Source organism: Trachypithecus francoisi, unplaced genomic scaffold (genome assembly GCF_009764315.1).
Source record: "Trachypithecus francoisi isolate TF-2019V2 unplaced genomic scaffold, Tfra_2.0 Lachesis_group12, whole genome shotgun sequence".
In the NCBI taxonomy this organism is placed as follows: Eukaryota; Metazoa; Chordata; class Mammalia; order Primates; family Cercopithecidae; genus Trachypithecus; species Trachypithecus francoisi.
The window spans coordinates 771,784-788,916 of NW_022681457.1; the positions used below are offsets into that span (position 1 = coordinate 771,784).

Sequence of the window (17,133 nt, forward strand, 5' to 3'; positions counted from 1 at the left end):
TTTCTGTGCAGACTACTTTTATTTATAAGTAAAGTTTCCCTATTTTGTTTATAAACATTAAACCAGTGCTGTGTGAAGGCACTTAATTGGGGAGAGGAGGGGCAGGGATCCTGGTAGAGACCAATGTTTCCCACCCAGACCCCAAGACTGCTGGGAGAGATGGAGTCAGTGGTGACCTCCGGAAATATCCAGTGGTGTGGTCGCCCATCCCAGGATCTGCTGGGCAGGTGGGTGGCTTGCTGGGGGATGTGATGGTGGCAGTAGGCATGGGAGGCACTTTGGACGGGATCTGATTTGGCAAAAGGAAGTGGTTTCCTCTCCCCAGTGATTTCCAGCCCCTCCCGGACCTCCCAAGGCTAAGGCAGATTCCTAAATTTAAGGCTGGGGTCCTCCTTCTCCCCTGAACGTCCGGGAGAACAGAGAACCGGTGGCGAGGACCACCACCAGCAGGGTGAGGGGTGCAGATAAAGGCAGCAAAACACCGGGTGGTCTGCAGGGAAGGCGGATTGCTTGTTTCTGTCGGCCTCAGAAACCTCCTTCTATCCTGCTAGACTTTACTCCTTTGAGGCTTCACCCTGGGGAAGAGCTGGGGAGACACAGGATCTTCAGACATCAGGAGCTGCCACCTCCTCATCCCACACGCAAATCCGCTGCCTGTCTCCATCCTCCCACCCCTTCCTAAGGGAACCTCTCAGCACCTCCTAAACTGCTCCAGAATCCAAGTTCTGTGTCACCTCCAAGAACCAGAGGGAAGCTTCCAATCAGAGCCTCCATTGATAAAATGGAGTATTTCCAGTCTCTCCTAACTGCCACAAGGAGAAGCCCACCTCTCTCTAACACCTTGGCTGTCTTTTTGGGTCCCACTTCCATATTTAAAAAAGTCTCGGCCAGGAGCGGTAGCTCAAGCCTGTAATCCCAGCACTTTGGGAGGCCGAGACGGGCGGATCACGAGGTCAGGAAATCGAGACCATCCTGGCTAACACAGTGAAACCCCGTCTCTACTAAAAAAACACAAAAAAACTAGCCAGGCGAGGTGGTGGGCGCCTGTAGTCCCAGCTACTAGGGAGGCTGAGGCAGGAGAATGGCGTAAACCTGGGAGGTGGAACTTGCAGTGAGCTAAGATCCGGCCACTGCACTCCAGCCTGGGCGACAGAGCGAGACTCTTGTCTCAAAAAAAAAAACAAAAACAAAAACAAAAACAAAAAAACTCCCCTCTCAGGGCCGGGCGCGGTGGCTCACGCCTGTAATCCCAGCACTTTGGGAAGCTGAAGTGGGTGGATGACCTGAGCTCAGGAGTTCAAGACAAGCCTGGGCAACACGGAGAAACCCCGTCTCTACTAAAAATACAAAAAATTAGCTGGGCGTGGTGGTGCATGCCTGTAATCCTAGCTACTCGGGAGGCTGAGGCAGGAGAATCACTTGAATCCGGGAGGTGGAGGTCGCAGTGAGCCGAGATCACGCCACTGCACTCCAGCCTGGGTGACAGGGCCAGGTTGTGTCTCAAAAAACAAAAACAAAAAAACTCCCCTCTCAGGGCCGGGCGCGGTGGCTCACGCCTGTAATCCCAGCACTTTGGGAAGCTGAAGTGGGTGGATGACCTGAGCTCAGGAGTTCAAGACAAGCCTGGGCAACACGGAGAAACCCCGTCTCTACTAAAAATACAAAAAATTAGCTGGGCGTGGTGGTGCATGCCTGTAATCCTAGCTACTCGGGAGGCTGAGGCAGGAGAATCACTTGAATCCGGGAGGTGGAGGTCGCAGTGAGCCGAGATCACGCCACTGCACTCCAGCCTGGGTGACAGGGCCCAGGTTGTGTCTCAAAAAACAAAACACACACACACAAATAATTAAATCTCCCCTCTCAGGAATGTAACGAAATCTTCCTTGTCTTCTCCCCTAATCCTAATAGACAATTTTCCTCAATTATACTATAATTTTGTTAATGGATTTTTCCTCATTCTGCCCAGTACAGTGTAATAAAAGCTTCCTCTCCACCTGTTATATATATAAATATATATTTATATATAATATATATTTTTATAAAAATATTTTTATAAAATTTGTATAAATACATATAATTATATGTATTTTAAGACACAATTTCACTCTGTCACCCAGGCTGGACTGCAGTGGCACCATCAGGGCTCACTGCATCAGCCTCCTGATTAGTTGGGATTACAGGTGCCCACCACCACACCCAGCTAATTTTTTTTTTTTTTTTTTTTTTTGGTATTTTTAGTAGAGATGGAGTTTCACCATGTTGGTCAGGCTGGTCTCAAACTCCTGACCTCAGGAGATCTGCCTGCCTCGGCCTCCCAAAGTGCTGGGATTACAGGTGTGAGCCACCTGGCCCAGCCCTCCATTTCCTTCTCGTACATTGCTGAATCCCCATGTCAGCCCTAGAGGTCCAGTCTTTTGCCCTCTCCCAGCCTTAATCTACAGTTCTTTAACTCAACCCACCATCATTCAAATGAGATTCTTCTTCGTCACTTCCCTCGGCTAAAATGGATTATTCTTTAACCTCTCCATCAATACAATCAGGGATGATAATAAAAACATTGGATTAAGCATAAACCAATCAAATAACCAGTAAGGCAGCACTGGCCAGCACCCTACATCCTGATAGCTCTATAAAGGGCTCTTCCAGCCAGATGCGGTGGATCATGCCTGCAATCCCAGGACTTTGGGAGTCTGAGGCGGACAGGTCACCTGAGGTCAGGAGTTCGAGACCAACCTGGCCAACATGCCAAAATCCTGTCTACTAAAAATACAAAAAAAAAAAAAAAATTAGCCGTATTTGGTGGCACGCGCCTGTCATCCCAGCTACTGTCGAGGCCAAGGAAGGAGAATCACTTGAGCCCTGGAGGCAGAGGTTGCAGTGAGCCCACATCTTATCACTGCACTCCAGTCTGGGTGACAAAGCAAGACTCCATCTCAAATAAATAAATAAAAATTGGCTGGCCGGGCACGATGACTCAAGCCTTGTAATCCCAGCACTTTGGGAGGCAGAGGTGGGTGGATCACAAGGTCAGGAGATCGAGACCATCCCAGCTAACATGGTGATACCCCGTCTCTACTAAAAATACAAAAAATTAGCCAGGTGTGGTGGTGGGCGTCTGTAGTCCCAGCTACTTGGGAGGCTGGAGGAGGAGAATGGCGTGAACCCAGGAGGCGGAGCTTGCAGTGAGCCGAGATCAGCCATTGCACTCCAGCCTGGGCGACAGAGCAAGACTCCATCTCAAGAAAAAAAAAAAAAAAAAATTGACTGGGCACGGTGGCTCATGCCTGTAATCCCAGCACTTTGGGAGACCGAGGCGGGCGGATCATCTGAAGTCAGGAGATCAAAACCAGCCTGGCCAACATGGTGAAACCCTGTATCTACTAAAAATACAAAAAGTAGCCTGGTGTGGTGGTGGTGCGCGCCTGTAATCCCAGGCAGGAGAACTGGTTGAGCCCAGGAGGTGGAGGTTACCGTGAGCAGAGATGGCGCCACTGCACTCCAGCCTGGGCGACAGAGCGAGACTCCATCTCAGAAATAAATAAACAAAATTTAAAAATAAATAAAGAAATAATAGAAATTTAAAAATAAAATAAAGGGCTCTTCCTCGTCTACTGCCCTAACTATAAGGGACCCTTACCCCCGACATTACTATCAAATAGAATGGACTCTTCCTCTCCTCTCCATGAACAATAATGAGCTTTTCTGACCTCCTTCGCCCAATGTAACAGTTTGTCCCTGTCACCTCTTCTTTTTCCTGTGGGATCCCCCTTTTCCCCAACCGTCGGGACGTCCCCATGACATCCCCCCTGGGCTTACCCCGAAGTAGTTCCGCGGCACGTAGCCCTCCTGGCCGTGCAGCGCGGCCCACCACCAGTCGGTCTCCTCTGGCCCGTCCCTCCGCAGCACGGTGACCGACTCGCCCTCGCGGAAGGACAGCTCGTCCCCGAACTCGGCGCTGTAGTCCCAGAGAGCGTACACCGCCCCGCTGTTCATCAGCCCCATACTCTGCTCAACGTCTGAAACATGCCACGGAGGGAAGGTGAGAACCTGGCCCAGGGGGTCCAAGAACAGGGACCACGTGGGGACCAGGAGAGGCCCTGGAGTTTGGCGCCTGTTGCAGCAACCACCTGAAATCTTGTGTGTGCCCACGGCTGTGGATGGGAACAGGAGCTGGAGTCAGATGCCGGGACTGGCCGTCTTTGAGCATTCGAGGAAACTGGGGGAGGCATGCCATGGGCCACCCATTCCTGAGGCAGGGTCAGAGCCTCCCATTTCCTTTTTGTTTTTTTTCTTTTTTCTTTTTTTTTGAGATGGAACTTTCGCTCTTGTCACCCAGCAGGAGTGCAATGGTGTGGCCTCATTGCAACCTCCACCTCCCGAGTTCGAGCGATTCTCCCGCCTCAGCCTTCCAAGTAGCTGGGATTACAGGCGTGCACCACCACGCCTGGCCAATTTTTGTATCTTTTTTTTTTTTTTTTTGAGACGGAGTCTTGCTCTGTTGCCCAGGCTGGAGTGCAGTGGCGCGATCTCAGCTCACTGAAAGCTCTGCCTCCTGGGTTCACGCCATTCTCTTGCCTCAGCCTCCCAAGCAGCTGGGATTACAGGCGCCCACCACACGCCCGGCTAGTTTTTGTATTTTTAGTAGAGACGGGGTTTCACCGTGTTAGCCAGGATGGTCTCGATCTCCTGACCCCATGATCCGCCCGTCTCGGCCTCCCAAAGTGCTGGGATTACAGGCGTCAGCCACCGCGCCCGGCCAATTTTTGTATCTTTAGTAGAGACGGAGTTTCACCATGTTAGTCAGGCTGGTATCAAACTCCTGACCTCAAGTGATCCACCTGCCTCGGCCTCCCAAAATGTTGGGATTACAGGCGTGAGCCACCTGGCCCCGCCCTCCATTTCCTTCTTGTACATTGCTGAATCCCCGTGTCAACCCTAGTGGTCCAGTCTTTTGCCCTACCCTGGCACTTAGCTTAAATGGCACAGTCTCTAAGGAAGATTCACACCTTCCTTGAATGATAGGGTCCTTTAAATTGGCTCATGGACTGCCTCTTTCTTTGTTTTCTTTTCTTTTTGGAGACGGAGTATAGCTCTGTCGCCCAGGCTGGAGTGCAGTCGGGCGATTTTGGCTCACTGCAACCTCCACCTCCGGGTTCCAGCGATTCTCCGGCCTCAGCCTCCCAAGTAGCTGGGACTACAGGTGCACGCTGCCACACCCGGCTAATTTTTTAAATATTTTTAGTAGAGATGGGGTTTCACCCTGTTGCCCAGGCTGGTTTGGAAATCCTGAGCTCAGTCAATCCGCCTGTCTCAAGCCTCCCAAAGTGCTAGGATTACAGGCATGAGTCACCGCGCCTGGCTTTCTTTTCTTTCTTTCTTTTTTCTTTTTCTTTTATTTCTTTTTTTATTTTTTTTATTTTTTTTATTTTGAGACAAGGTCTCACTCTGCCACCCAGGCTGCAGTAGTGCAGTGGTGAAATCAAACTCACTGCAGCCTCGAACTTCCAGATTCAAGAAATCCTCCTGCCTCTGCCTCCTCCTGATTCTTTATATTATTAGTAAATATTTTGTAGGCCGGGCACAGTGGCTCACATCTATAATCACAGCACTTTGGGAGCCCAAGGCGGGCAGATCACCTGAGGTCAGGGGTTCGAGACCAACCTGCCAACACGGCAAAACCCCATCTCTACTACAAATACAAAACAAATGAAAATGCAAAAAAGTTAGCGGGATGTGGTGGCAAGTGCCTGTAATCCCAGTTACCGAGGAGCCTGAGGCAGGAGAATTGCTTTCACCCAGGAGGCAGAGGCTGCAGTGAGCTATGGTGCCATTGCACTCTAGCTTGGGTGATAGAGCAAGACTCTGTCTCAATAAATAAATAAATAAAAATAAAAATAAAATATTTTGTAGAAGTCAGGTGTGGTGACTCACACCTGAATCTTAGCACTTTGGGAGGCGAAGGCAGGCAGATTGCCTGAGCTCAAGATTTCGGGACCAGCCTGGGCAACGTGGCGAAACCCCATCTGTACTAAAAATACAAAAAATGAGTTGGGCATGGTGGTGAGTACCTGTAGTCCCAGCTACTCGAGAGGCTGAGGCAGAAGAATTGCTTGAATCCAGGAGGTGGAGGTTGCAGTGAGCCGAGATTGAGCTACTGCACTCCAGCCTGGGCGACAGAGTGAGACTCAGTCTCAAAAATAATAATAATAATTAATAAATAAATATTTTGTAGAGACAGGGGGTCTCTACAATGTCCTGTAGCCCGACCAGGCTCAACTTTCAAATATAGAATCCTCTGTCTCACCCATAAGTCCTAGGACCTGCCTCACTCCAACTCTCCATTAAGTTCCTCACCCACACCGAGACACAACTGGCTCCTCCAGGTGTGAAATGACCCTGTGCACAATTCCCGTGGCACAGCCTACTTCGCCCCACCCGTCGGGGAACTAGGTGATGCAGCCTGCCCCCTGGAGATATCGGGTATAGCCTTGTGTCTTCCTACAAGCCCCTTTCCGGCAGCTGCAGCCTGCTCACCTGCCAGGAGTGTGGCAATGCCTCTCCCACAAGTGGCAGAGCCCACCTGCCCACAGCCCTATGCCAGGTGGATGGCAGGGTTGAAATGTTCAGCTCCTCACCCCTGAAGACGGGAAAGGTGAACAGACCAATCTTCACAGCCATTCTCCTCCCCAAAGGTGTCCAGCTCGCTCGCATAGCACAGCCTCCAAGTCCCCTTTTCCCTTAGGAGGGCACAGTCGCCCACCCCCGCAGGCGGTCCATCCCTCCTCCTCCTCCTCCGCAATCCTGCCAAGTGGTTGGTGCAGCCCACACACCCTCCTCTCCCTAATAGGGGGTAGTTGCGCCCCTCCCCGCTCCTGCGCACCCGCCGGTACCCAGGCGCCAGCAGCCCTGCCTCGCACCTGCCAGGTAGGTGGCGCAGTCAGCATAACCCTCGCGGTAAGGGTCGCACTTCTCGAAGGCAGTGGCGCCGTCGCTGAGCGTGGTGGCGAAGATTGCAGCGCCATGCTGCACCAGCGCCATGCAGATGACTGTGTCGTTGCACGACGCCGCGCAGTGCAAGGGTGTCCTAGGCGTGGGGGTGGGGGGTTGCGGGGAGCGATGCATGAGAGGCTGCGCGTCCGCCCACAGGGGACCCAGCCCACCGCGCGGGTCGGGGCTCACCAGCCGTGGCTGTCGGGGGAGTTGACATTGGCGCCCGCGGTGATGAGGAAGTCCACGATGGAGTAATTGGCGCCGCAGATGGCGTTGTGCAGGGCAGTGATGCCCTCCTCGTTGGGCTGGCTCGGGTCGTTCATCTGAGTGCACCGGGGGAGAGGAAAGGCTCAGTCCCGCGGTTGGCATCAGCGCCGCCCCCGCCGTGCCCACCTCCCGCTCAGCAGCGCTCACCTCCTTCACCGCCTGCTGCACCACCTCCAGCTCTCCGGTCAGCGCCGCGTCCAGGAGGAGCACCAGAGGGTTGAGGCGCGCGCGGCGAGCCTTGCGCGGGGAGCCCGCCTTCCGCAGCACGGAGCGCATCTCCTGGGGGACAGGGCGCAGAGGTTAGTGACTTGGAGGGATTGTTAGTATATCCACGACCCAGAGTAGGAAACAGGTCCAGGGACCTGTGGCACCCATCTAGACAGGGGTAGGACTGGGATTCCCTCGGGGTGGGGTGCTGGGGTGCCTTCCATCACCTCCTAGAGCCTCCAGTTCCCTGCCATAGACAGGGAATCCCGAGATTTGAGAATCTTGGGCCTTGAAACGTGAGAGAAAGCTGGGGGCCATGGAATTGGTGGCAAAGTAATTCTATCATTTCAAAACAATGATTGTGGAAGCCAGTTATTCAATTCACACACAGTCTCACATTTCTTTTGTTAATGAATGCAATGAGGCACACATGACAAAATCTTACCAGGTGTGTTCATTCCAGATGTTTGGAATTTGAGTATTTTATTATTCTTTGTGCTTTCTTTTTCTTTTCTTTTTTTTTTTTTTTTGATACGGAGTCTTGCACTGTCCCCAGGCTGGAGTGCAGTGCAGTGGTGTGATCTCAGCTCACTGCAACCTCCGCCCCCCAGGTTCAAGCAATTCTCCTGCCTCAGCCTCCTGAGCAGCTGGCATTACAGGCATGGGCCACCACGCCCGGCTAATTTTCATATTTTTAGTAGACACAGGGTTTCGCCATGTAGTCCAGGCTGGTCTGGAACTCCTGACTTCAGGTGATCCACTCAAAAGTGCTGGGATTTTTTTTTTTTTTTTTTTTGAGGCGGAGTCTCGCTCTGTCTCCCGGACTGGAGTGCAGTGGCCGGATCTCAGCTCACTGCAAGCTCCGCCTCCCGGGTTTACGCCATTCTCCTGCCTCAGCCTCCCGAGTAGCTGGGACTACAGGCACCCGCCACCTCGCCCAGCTAGTTTTTGTATTTTTTTTTTAGTAGAGACGGGGTTTCACCGTGTTAGCCAGGGTGGTCTCGATCTCCTGACCTCGTGATCTGCCCGCCTCGGCCTCCCAAAGTGCTGGGATTACAGGCTTGAGCCACCGCACCCGGCCCAAAAGTGCTAGGATTACAGGTCTGAGCCACTGCGCCCGGCCTCATGTGCTTTCTTATTTTTAATTTTCTTCCTATAAGATTCCTTTATTCTGGGCTGGGCGAGTGCACACCCGTGGTCCCAGCTACTTGGGAGGCTGAGGCAGGAGGATTGTTTGAATGGTAGAGATGGAGGCTGCAGTGAGTCATGATCATGCCACTGCACTCTAGCCTGGGCAACACAGTTAGACCCAGTCTCAAAAGAAAAACAATGCATTTATTTATTCCAAGTGTGTGAGTCTGTGGCATTTGTGATTCTGGTCTTTGCTGTCAGTGATTTTAAGATTCTGGAATTCAGAGATCCCAACAGCCATGGAAACCAAAATTCCCAGATGCTCAGTTATTTCAAGTTTTCCAATATGTTGTGATTGCAGAAATGCTAGGTTGTGCTATTTCAAATTGCTGAGGGGCCAGGACTTTGCAATCCCAAGATTCTATGATTGAGAACTTTAATATTCTTCCATTAGAATTTTATTTTTATTTTTTTGGAGATAGAGTCTCACTCTGTCGCCCAGGCTGGAGTGCAGTGGCGCAATCTTGGTTCACAGCAAGCTCCGCCTCCCAGGTTCATGCCATTCTCCTGCCTCAGCCTCCCAAGTAGCTGGGACTATAGGTGCCCGCCACCACACCTGGCTATTTTGTATTTTTAGTAGAGACGGGGTTTCATCGTGTTAACCAGGACGGTCTTGATCTCCTGACCTCATGATCCACCCACTTCGGCCTCCCAAGGTGCTGGGATTACAGGTGTGAGCCACCATGCCTGGCCTAGAATTTCATTTTAAAAGACTAGAAGGAAATGCCTGGGTGTGGTGGCTCATGTGTGTAATCCCAGCACTTTGGGAGGCTGAGGAGAGTAGATCACCTGAGGTCAGGCAGGAGTTCAAGACCAGCCCAGCCAACATGGTGAAACCCCGTCTCTACTAAAAATACAAAAATTATCTGGGCATGGTGGTACACGCCTGTAATCCCAGCTATTCAGGAGGCCGTGGCACGAGAATCACTTGAACCCAGGAGGCAGAGTTATAGTGAGCTGAGATGGCGCTACTGCACTCCAGCCTGGGAGACAGAGTGAGACTCCATCTCAAAAAAAAAAAAAAACACTAGAAGGAAATATTCAAAATGTTAATGATGGTTCTCTGTGAGTGGTGTGATTTTGTCCTCCTTCTTCTATTTTTATTTATTTTGCCCAAGCTCTCTATGGTGTTGGTGTATTTCTTTATAGTGGAAAGTGTTAATTTAAAATATAAATCTCAGCTGGGCACAGTGGCTCATGCCTGGTTTGAGACCAGCCTGGACAACATAGTGAGAACTGTCTCTACAAAAAATGTTAAACATTATCCGGGAGTGGTGGTGCATGCCTGTAGTCCCAGCCACGGGGGAGGCTGAGGCATGAGGATTGATTGAGTCCAGTAGGTGGAGGCCGCAGTGAGCCATGATCTTGCCACTGCACTCCAGCCTGGGCAACAGAGTGAGACTCTGTCTCAATAATAATAGTAATAACCCTCTATTACAACATATCAGTGCATGAATTTGTGATTTTATAATTCAAAATATGAGCATCTTTAACTGTCAGATTTGGTGACTTCAAGAATCGGTAATAATCAGTCCACGATACTAACTTTTTTTTTTTTTTTTAAGAGAAAAGGTTCCTTTCATTTTATTTTGAGACAGAGTTTCTCTCTGTTGCCCAGGCTGGAGTGCAGTGGCGTGATCTCGGCTCACTACAGTCTCTGCCTCCTAGGTTCAAGCAATTCTCCTGCCTGAGCCTCCCGAGTAGCTGGGATTACAGGCATGCACCACCAGGCCCAGCTAATTTTTGTATTTTTGGTAGAGACAGGATTTCACCATGTTGGCCAGGCTGGTCTTGAACTCCTGACCTCAAGTGATCCACTCGCCTTGGCCTCCTGAAGTGCTGGGATTACAGGCATGAGCCACCGTGCCTGGCCTAACTTTATAATTCTAAGATCCTGTCCAATCCTTTAAATGCTGTAGGGCTCTAAAATGTTACTATTCTAAGATGGTGACACTAGCGTTTGATTCTTACATTCTATGACTTTTTAAGTTTCTCTGTGGCCAGGACTTTGTGATTCTACAACGGGATGCTCAACCATTTCAACATGCTGTCATTCTTCCCCTCTTGATTTCAAAATCCTCAGCCTCAAGGTTCCTTGCCTTTCCTCTCAGGAGGGCCTGGGAATAGGCATTTTGGGGTGTCCACCTGACCCCTACTTCTCTGAGAAGTTATCTTTTCCCTCTGTTTACCCACACGGATTATTCAGGTCTGTTCCATGTGGCTTAAACTCTCTTCCCAGTCAAGATGCAGGGACCAAGATCAGCAGGAGACCATCCCCTGGTCCAATGGTGACAACAGTAAGAGCAGTTAACAGTTATGTGCCAGGTATTATACTAAGCACTACGTTAATGTATTTCATCTTGGCTGGGTGTGGTGGCTCATGCCTGAAATCCCAGCACTTTGGGAAGCCAGGGCAGGCAGATCACTTGAGGTCAGGAGTTCAAGCCAACACGGTGAAACCCCATCTCTACCAAAAATACAAAAAATAGCCGGGCGTGGTGGCATATGCCTGTAATCCCAGCTACTTAGGAGACTGACGCAGGAGAATCGCTTTAACCCAGGAGGTGGAGTCCCGCACTCAGCCAAGACTCACTTTTTGTTTATTTATTTATTTAGAGATGGAGTCTTGCTGTGTCACCCAGGCTGGAGTGCAGTGGCGCGATCTCAGCTCACTACAACCTCCGCCTCTGGGTTTAAGCGATTCTCCTGCCTCAGCCTCCTGAGTAGCTGGGATTATGGGACAGCGTCACCACTCCTGGCTAATTTTTGTATTTTTTTTTACTAGAGATGGGGTTTCACCATGTTGGTCAGGCTGGACTCGAACCTCTGACCTCATGATCTGCCCACCTTAGCCTCCCAAAGTGCTGGGATTACAGGCATGAGCCACTGCACCCGCTGAGACTCACTAGAGAGCCAAGCCAGGCACAGTGGCTCATGTCTCTAATCCCAGCACTTTGGAAGGCTGAGACAGGCAGATCACTTGAGGTCAGGAGTTTGAGACCAGGGTGGCCAACACGGTGAAACCTCATCTCTACTAAAAATACAAAAATTAGCCAGGCGTGGTAGCACAGGCTTATAATCCCAGTTACTTGGGAAGCTAAGGCGGGAGGATGGCTTGAACCTGGGAGGTGGAGGTTGCAGTGAGCCGAGATCAAGCCACTGCACTCCAGCCCGAGTGATGGAGCAAGACTCTGCCTGAAAAAAAAAAAAAAAAAATAGAGGAGAGAGCAGAGCAAACACAAGAGACACAGAGACAAAGAGGGAGAGAAGAGAGGGTGACTGCTTTGATTCAGGCAAGACTTCTCAGTCCCATAATGAACTCACTGTTGTGCCAAGACTCAATCATGTCCAGGTGTAAGACTCGAGATTGCTGAAGGCATGCCCAGGGCAGGGCACAGGCACAGGTTATTGGAGAGAAGGAGCAGAGTACATCTCCATGTAGCCACAACTCCCAGATGGCCCTCCATATGCTCACACACAGCTATGCCTAAAGACTACATTTGCCAGCATCCCATTGCAATGGGGCTCCTGGCCAGTGGGAGCGGGCGGAGTGATGTGTGAACTCCCAGGTTCTGCCTGAAAGGGGAAAGCACACTTTCTCTTCTTCTCTCTTCCTGGCTGGAGGGCAGACTTGGTGACAGCCATCTAGGACCATGAGGGCAGGCTCACCCCCCAATGGATGGCAGAGCCCCAGGTAGATGGAGCCTGAGTGAGCTGCCTACAGTCCTGAGCTGCAAACTCCTGGACTTTTACTCAAAAGAGGAGAAAACTTCGATCTCATCTAAGCCACTGTATTTGGGGGGCTCTTTGCTACAGCCCTTGGATCCACGTAGCAAACATACCCCAGTTTCCTCCTGTATTACTTACCATGCTCTGCGGCTGCTCTGGTGGGCTGCTCTGGGACGGGGCCGGGGGTGGAATGGGAGCTGGTGGGGCAGGAGCAGGAGGCCCTGCCCTGGCCTCAGATCCCTCAGTGATGGTGGACAGCTCTGGCTCCAGCCCCACGGGCCCTGGCGCCCCATGGCGATGGAAGAGGCGGCTGATGATCTGCTGGTACTGTTTCTTGTGGGTAGGGGGCAGGGCCACGGCAGGGGCCTGCTCCATGGAGCCCCTGCGTTTGAGGGGCCGGGGAATTTCTGCCAGCACCCGTGCCACCTCCTCCAGCTCGGGCACCGACTGTGCCTCCGGTGGCAGTGCTGGCTGCAGCCTCGTGGGGCTGAGAGGCCTTGCTACAGTGCCTTCATCCACATCGCCAGCCTCCAGCACTGGGGTCAGCAGCCCCTCTATCTCCGGCTCAGGGTCCAGCTCGGTGGGGGGTTTGGGGGGTCCTAGCCGGAACAAGAGCCCCATCAGAGGACACGTCCCCAGGAGACAGCCAAGACTCCCTCTCCACAACTTCCAGGACATACAACCAGCACATGATTTTCTGTGTGACCTCAGGGAAGTTCCTTGCCCTCTCTGGGCTACACTTTCTTTGGGCTGTGAATAATATACAATTATGATGCCTCCCATTTATTGAGCAGTTACTATATGCCTGGCGCTTTACATGCCTACCTTACTGTAATCTCACCACTGCCTTGTGAGGTAGACAGACTGCCATCTCCCTTTATTACTGAAAGGGAATCTGGACCTCAGAGAGGAGAAGTCAGTTGCCCAAAGCCATGCAGTTGGGACTTGAACTCAGTTCTGGCTGACTCTAGAATCCACTACTACCAACCATGATAGATGTGACTTTCTGAGATCCTAAGAACTTCCTCTCCTAACATTTCAGGCAGAAAACTCCAGCAGGAAGTAGAATCCTGGTGTTTAATGATTTCTTCTCTGTCTTACTCACTCTGGCAGTAAAGCAAGTGGAAATAAAAATATGCATTATTGGCTGAGTGGAGTGGCTCATGCCCGTAATCCCAGAACTTTGGGAGGCCGAGGCAGACAGATCTCTTGAGGTCAGGAGTTTGAGACCAGCCTGGCCAACATGGTGAAACCCCGTCTCTACTAAAAATACAAATAAAAAAAAGAAAAAGAAAAAGAAAATTTGCTGGGCGTGGTGGCACATGCCTGTAATTCCAGCTACTCGGGAGGCTGAGGCACAGGAATCACTTGAACCCAGGAGGCGGAGATTGCAGTGAGCTGAGATTGCACCACTCCACTCCAACCTGGGTGACAGAGTGAGATTCCATCTCTCTCTCTCTCTATACACACACACATACACACACACACAACATTATGTATATAATGTATATATATTTATATATAGTATGTATATATATATAAATAATACACAAACACACACACACACATGTCTGGGCGTGGTAGCTCAAGCCTGTAATCCCAGCACTTTAGGAGGCCGAGGTGGGTGGATCACCTGAGGTCAGGGATTCAAGTCCAGCCTGGCCAACATGGCAAAACCTCGTCGCTACTAAAAATACAAAAAATTAGTTGGGTGTGGTGGTGCATGCCTGTAATACCAGCTACTTGGGAAGCTGAGGCAGGAGAATCACTTGAACCTGGGAGGTGGAGGTTGCAGTGAGCTGAAATCTCGCCATTGCACTCCAGCCTGGGCAACAAGAGTGAAATGCCATCTCAAAAAAAAAAAAAAAAAACCACACACACATACACATTATTTCATTGAATCCCCATCACAATTCTATAGGGTAGATACTATTAATCTCTCTTCACAGATGGGAAACAGAGGTTCAGACAAGTAATTTCTCCTCAGTCACACAGCAAGTCAGCAGTGTTAGCCAGGATGGTCTTGATCTCCTGATCTTGTGATCCACCCGCCTCGGCCTCCCAAAGTGCTAGGATTACAGGTGTGAGCCACTGCGCCCAGGCTTTTTTTTTTTTTTTTGTATTTTTTAGTAGAGATGGGGTTTCACCGTGTTAGCCAGGATGGTCTCGATCTCCTGACCTTGTGATCCGCCCGCCTCAGCCTCCCAAAGTGCTGGGATTACAGGCGGGAGCCACCACGCCCGGCCTTCTTTTGTGTTTTTGATAGAGATGGGATTTCGTCATGTTGGCCAGGCTAATCTCGAACTCCTGACCTCAAGTGATCTGCCCACTTCGGCCTCCCAAAGTGTTGGGATTACAGGTGTGAGCAACAGCACCTGGCCCATCAGGTGCTGTTTTAAGGACTTTATATGAATTTAATAACATATGTCAATAAGATAGATTCTATCACTATTTGCCTTTTTTTTTTGAGACAGTCTCGCTCTGTCACCCAGGCTGGAGTGCAGTGATGCAATCTCAGTTCACTGCAATGTCCACCTCCCAAGTGATTCTACTGCCTCAGCCTCCTGAGTAGCTGGGACTACAGGCACCTGCAACCACACCCAGATAATTTTTGTATTTTTAGTAGAGACGGGGTTTCATCATATTGGCCAGGCTGGTCTCAAACTTCTGACTTTGTGATCCACCCGCCTTGGCCTCCCTAAGTGCTGGGATTACAGGCGTGAGACACTGCGCCCGGCCCATTATTTGCCTTTTACACTTAAGAAAATTGAGGCCCAGAGAGGTCAAGTGACTTGCCCAAGGTCACACAGTGTAGAACAGGGCAGTGTGGCTTCAGGGTCCACACTTACTTTGCACTGTCCCTGACTCCTACCCAAATTCCCAAGCTCACCTGGCCTAGCTCTCTGCAGGGACAGTGCTTGTAAAGGGGCATTTGGCTGTGATCTCCCCGCCTCCCCAGGGCTGGTCTGGTCCCTCTGCCAATTTGTTCTCCCTTTACCCAGTCCTCTAGGGCCCTCATTGCTGACTCACCTTCGTTCACAGGGGGCCATGTCTGTTGGGGAGGCTGGGGGGCTGGGGTAGGGGGTTGGGGTTGTGGCTGGGGCTGTGGGGGCAGCTGGGGCTGTGGTTGTGGCTGGGGCTGTGGTTGTGGCTGGGGCTGGGGAGGCAGCTTAGGCAGGGGTGCTCTGGTGAAGAGGGGGGACCCAGGGAGCATGGCGCGGCTGGCTCCGTGCTCCCAGAAGGCATTCTGCAGCTTGAAGATCATGCTGAGGGGAATGGGACGCTGGCGCGGGGCCCCGCGGGGCTGGGGACTGGAGGGGGGCATGGGGATGCGGCTGACGGGCTGCCAGCTGCGAGGCAAAGTGCCTGACGGCCCCGCGGAGCCCAGCGAGCGGCGGTAGCTGCCCGTGTCGGAACGCCGGTCGCTGGCCAGAGGAGAGACCTTGTAATTGCGCGGCAGGGTGGCGCTGGTGAGGTTGTCCTGGGGAAGAGGGAAGGGAGAAGGGGATCGGTTGAGAGAGGGAAGGTGGAGGGGAGGGAGGGAGAGGAGGTGAGGGAAGCCCTGGGAATGAGGGAGAAGAAAGGGTGAGGAAGGGGCAGAAACCCGGCTCAGTGAAGGGAGAGCGTGGGAGAGGGCGCCGTGACCCAGATCGCAGCCACCAGAGACAGACTGGCCGTGACCCCGCTCCCCGACCCGGCTCCTCCTCGACCTTCCCCAGCCTCTCCTCCCCAGGCGTCGCCTCCTCACCTTGCCGGTGGCCCCCAGTCCATCCAGGCTGCTCTCCCTCCAAGGCAATAACTGCAGGCTCGGCGAGGCGGGCCGGGCGAAGACATCCAGGCCTATGGGGCGAGAATCGTCAGGGTCTGGGGGGCTGCCTCTCCTCTAGGTCCTCCACTCACCGGGCCTCCACCACTCACGTTCATAGCTCGCTGTCTGCGAAGGCTTCTTCTCGTACGCCACGTCCAGGTCAGACTCGTTCCAGGCTTTCGGGGGCCGCCGGCGCAGTGTCAGGTCGTCTGGGGAGAAGTTTCCAGTGAGGATGAGATGGGAGGGGTGGCGAGCCCCGGATCCCTCCTCCCGCTTCGACCCCAGGTCGAAGTCGGGCCCCCGGGTTCACCTTGTGCGCGCAGAGGCGGGGCGAAGGCGCTACCGCCCGAGCCTAGCAGGGAGCTCCCGAAGGCGGACGCTGGCGCGTCGTAGGCGGTGGCAGGGGGGCGCGGTGAAGGCCCGCGCTCTGGGAAGAAGGCCTGGGGCCCCTCCGCCAGGGGGCTGCCGCGGGGGGAGCCTGCGCGGCCCAGGAAGTCGAAAGGCGTGGGAGGACCCTGCTGGCGGAGCGGGCCTGGCCCGGGCCTCGGGGAGGGCGCACGGCCAAGGGAGCTGCCTGAGCCATCGAAGGCGCGGGGTCGGGGCGAGGGCGCGCGGTCCAAGCTGCCATAGGCGTCCGGCTGCAGGTAGAGCGGGGTGCGTGGTGACGACGGCCGGCCCTTGGGGGACAGCGGGCTGTAGGGGTGCAGGGTTGGGGCACTCTCTGATCGTCCGAACGGGGTGTCTGCGCCATCGGCGGCCGCCTTCCGGGGGGACCCTCGGCTGCCAAAGGGCTCAGGGATCGAGCTGGAGCTGTACCGGGGCGGCTGTGGGGAGGCCAGAACATTGAGGGATGGATCAAAGAAGACATTAGTGGAAGGGTTGGTGTGTGTGAGGGGGTGTCAAGAGGGATCACTGGAGGTCAACCCAGAGGAGGCCGACCG

General features: G+C 52.7%; 1 protein-coding gene across 4 annotated transcripts in view; it reads right to left on the minus strand.

Moving 5' to 3' along the window:
- Positions 1–17,133, minus strand: part of PPP1R13L (protein phosphatase 1 regulatory subunit 13 like) — a 26,406-nt gene continuing 9,273 nt past the window's right edge. For all 4 annotated transcript variants that reach the window (XM_033223673.1, XM_033223672.1, XM_033223674.1 and 1 more), the window contains 10 exons: positions 16,503–17,016; positions 16,303–16,401; positions 16,133–16,224; positions 15,415–15,865; positions 12,523–12,983; positions 7,405–7,536; positions 7,180–7,313; positions 6,918–7,084; positions 3,817–4,016; positions 1–586 (listed from right to left, as the gene is read on the minus strand). In XM_033223673.1, the coding sequence (XP_033079564.1) occupies positions 548–586; positions 3,817–4,016; positions 6,918–7,084; positions 7,180–7,313; positions 7,405–7,536; positions 12,523–12,983; positions 15,415–15,865; positions 16,133–16,224; positions 16,303–16,401; positions 16,503–17,016 (2,289 nt within the window). In that variant the 3' untranslated portion in view covers positions 1–547. The remainder of the gene's footprint in view (positions 587–3,816; positions 4,017–6,917; positions 7,085–7,179; positions 7,314–7,404; positions 7,537–12,522; positions 12,984–15,414; positions 15,866–16,132; positions 16,225–16,302; positions 16,402–16,502; positions 17,017–17,133) is intronic.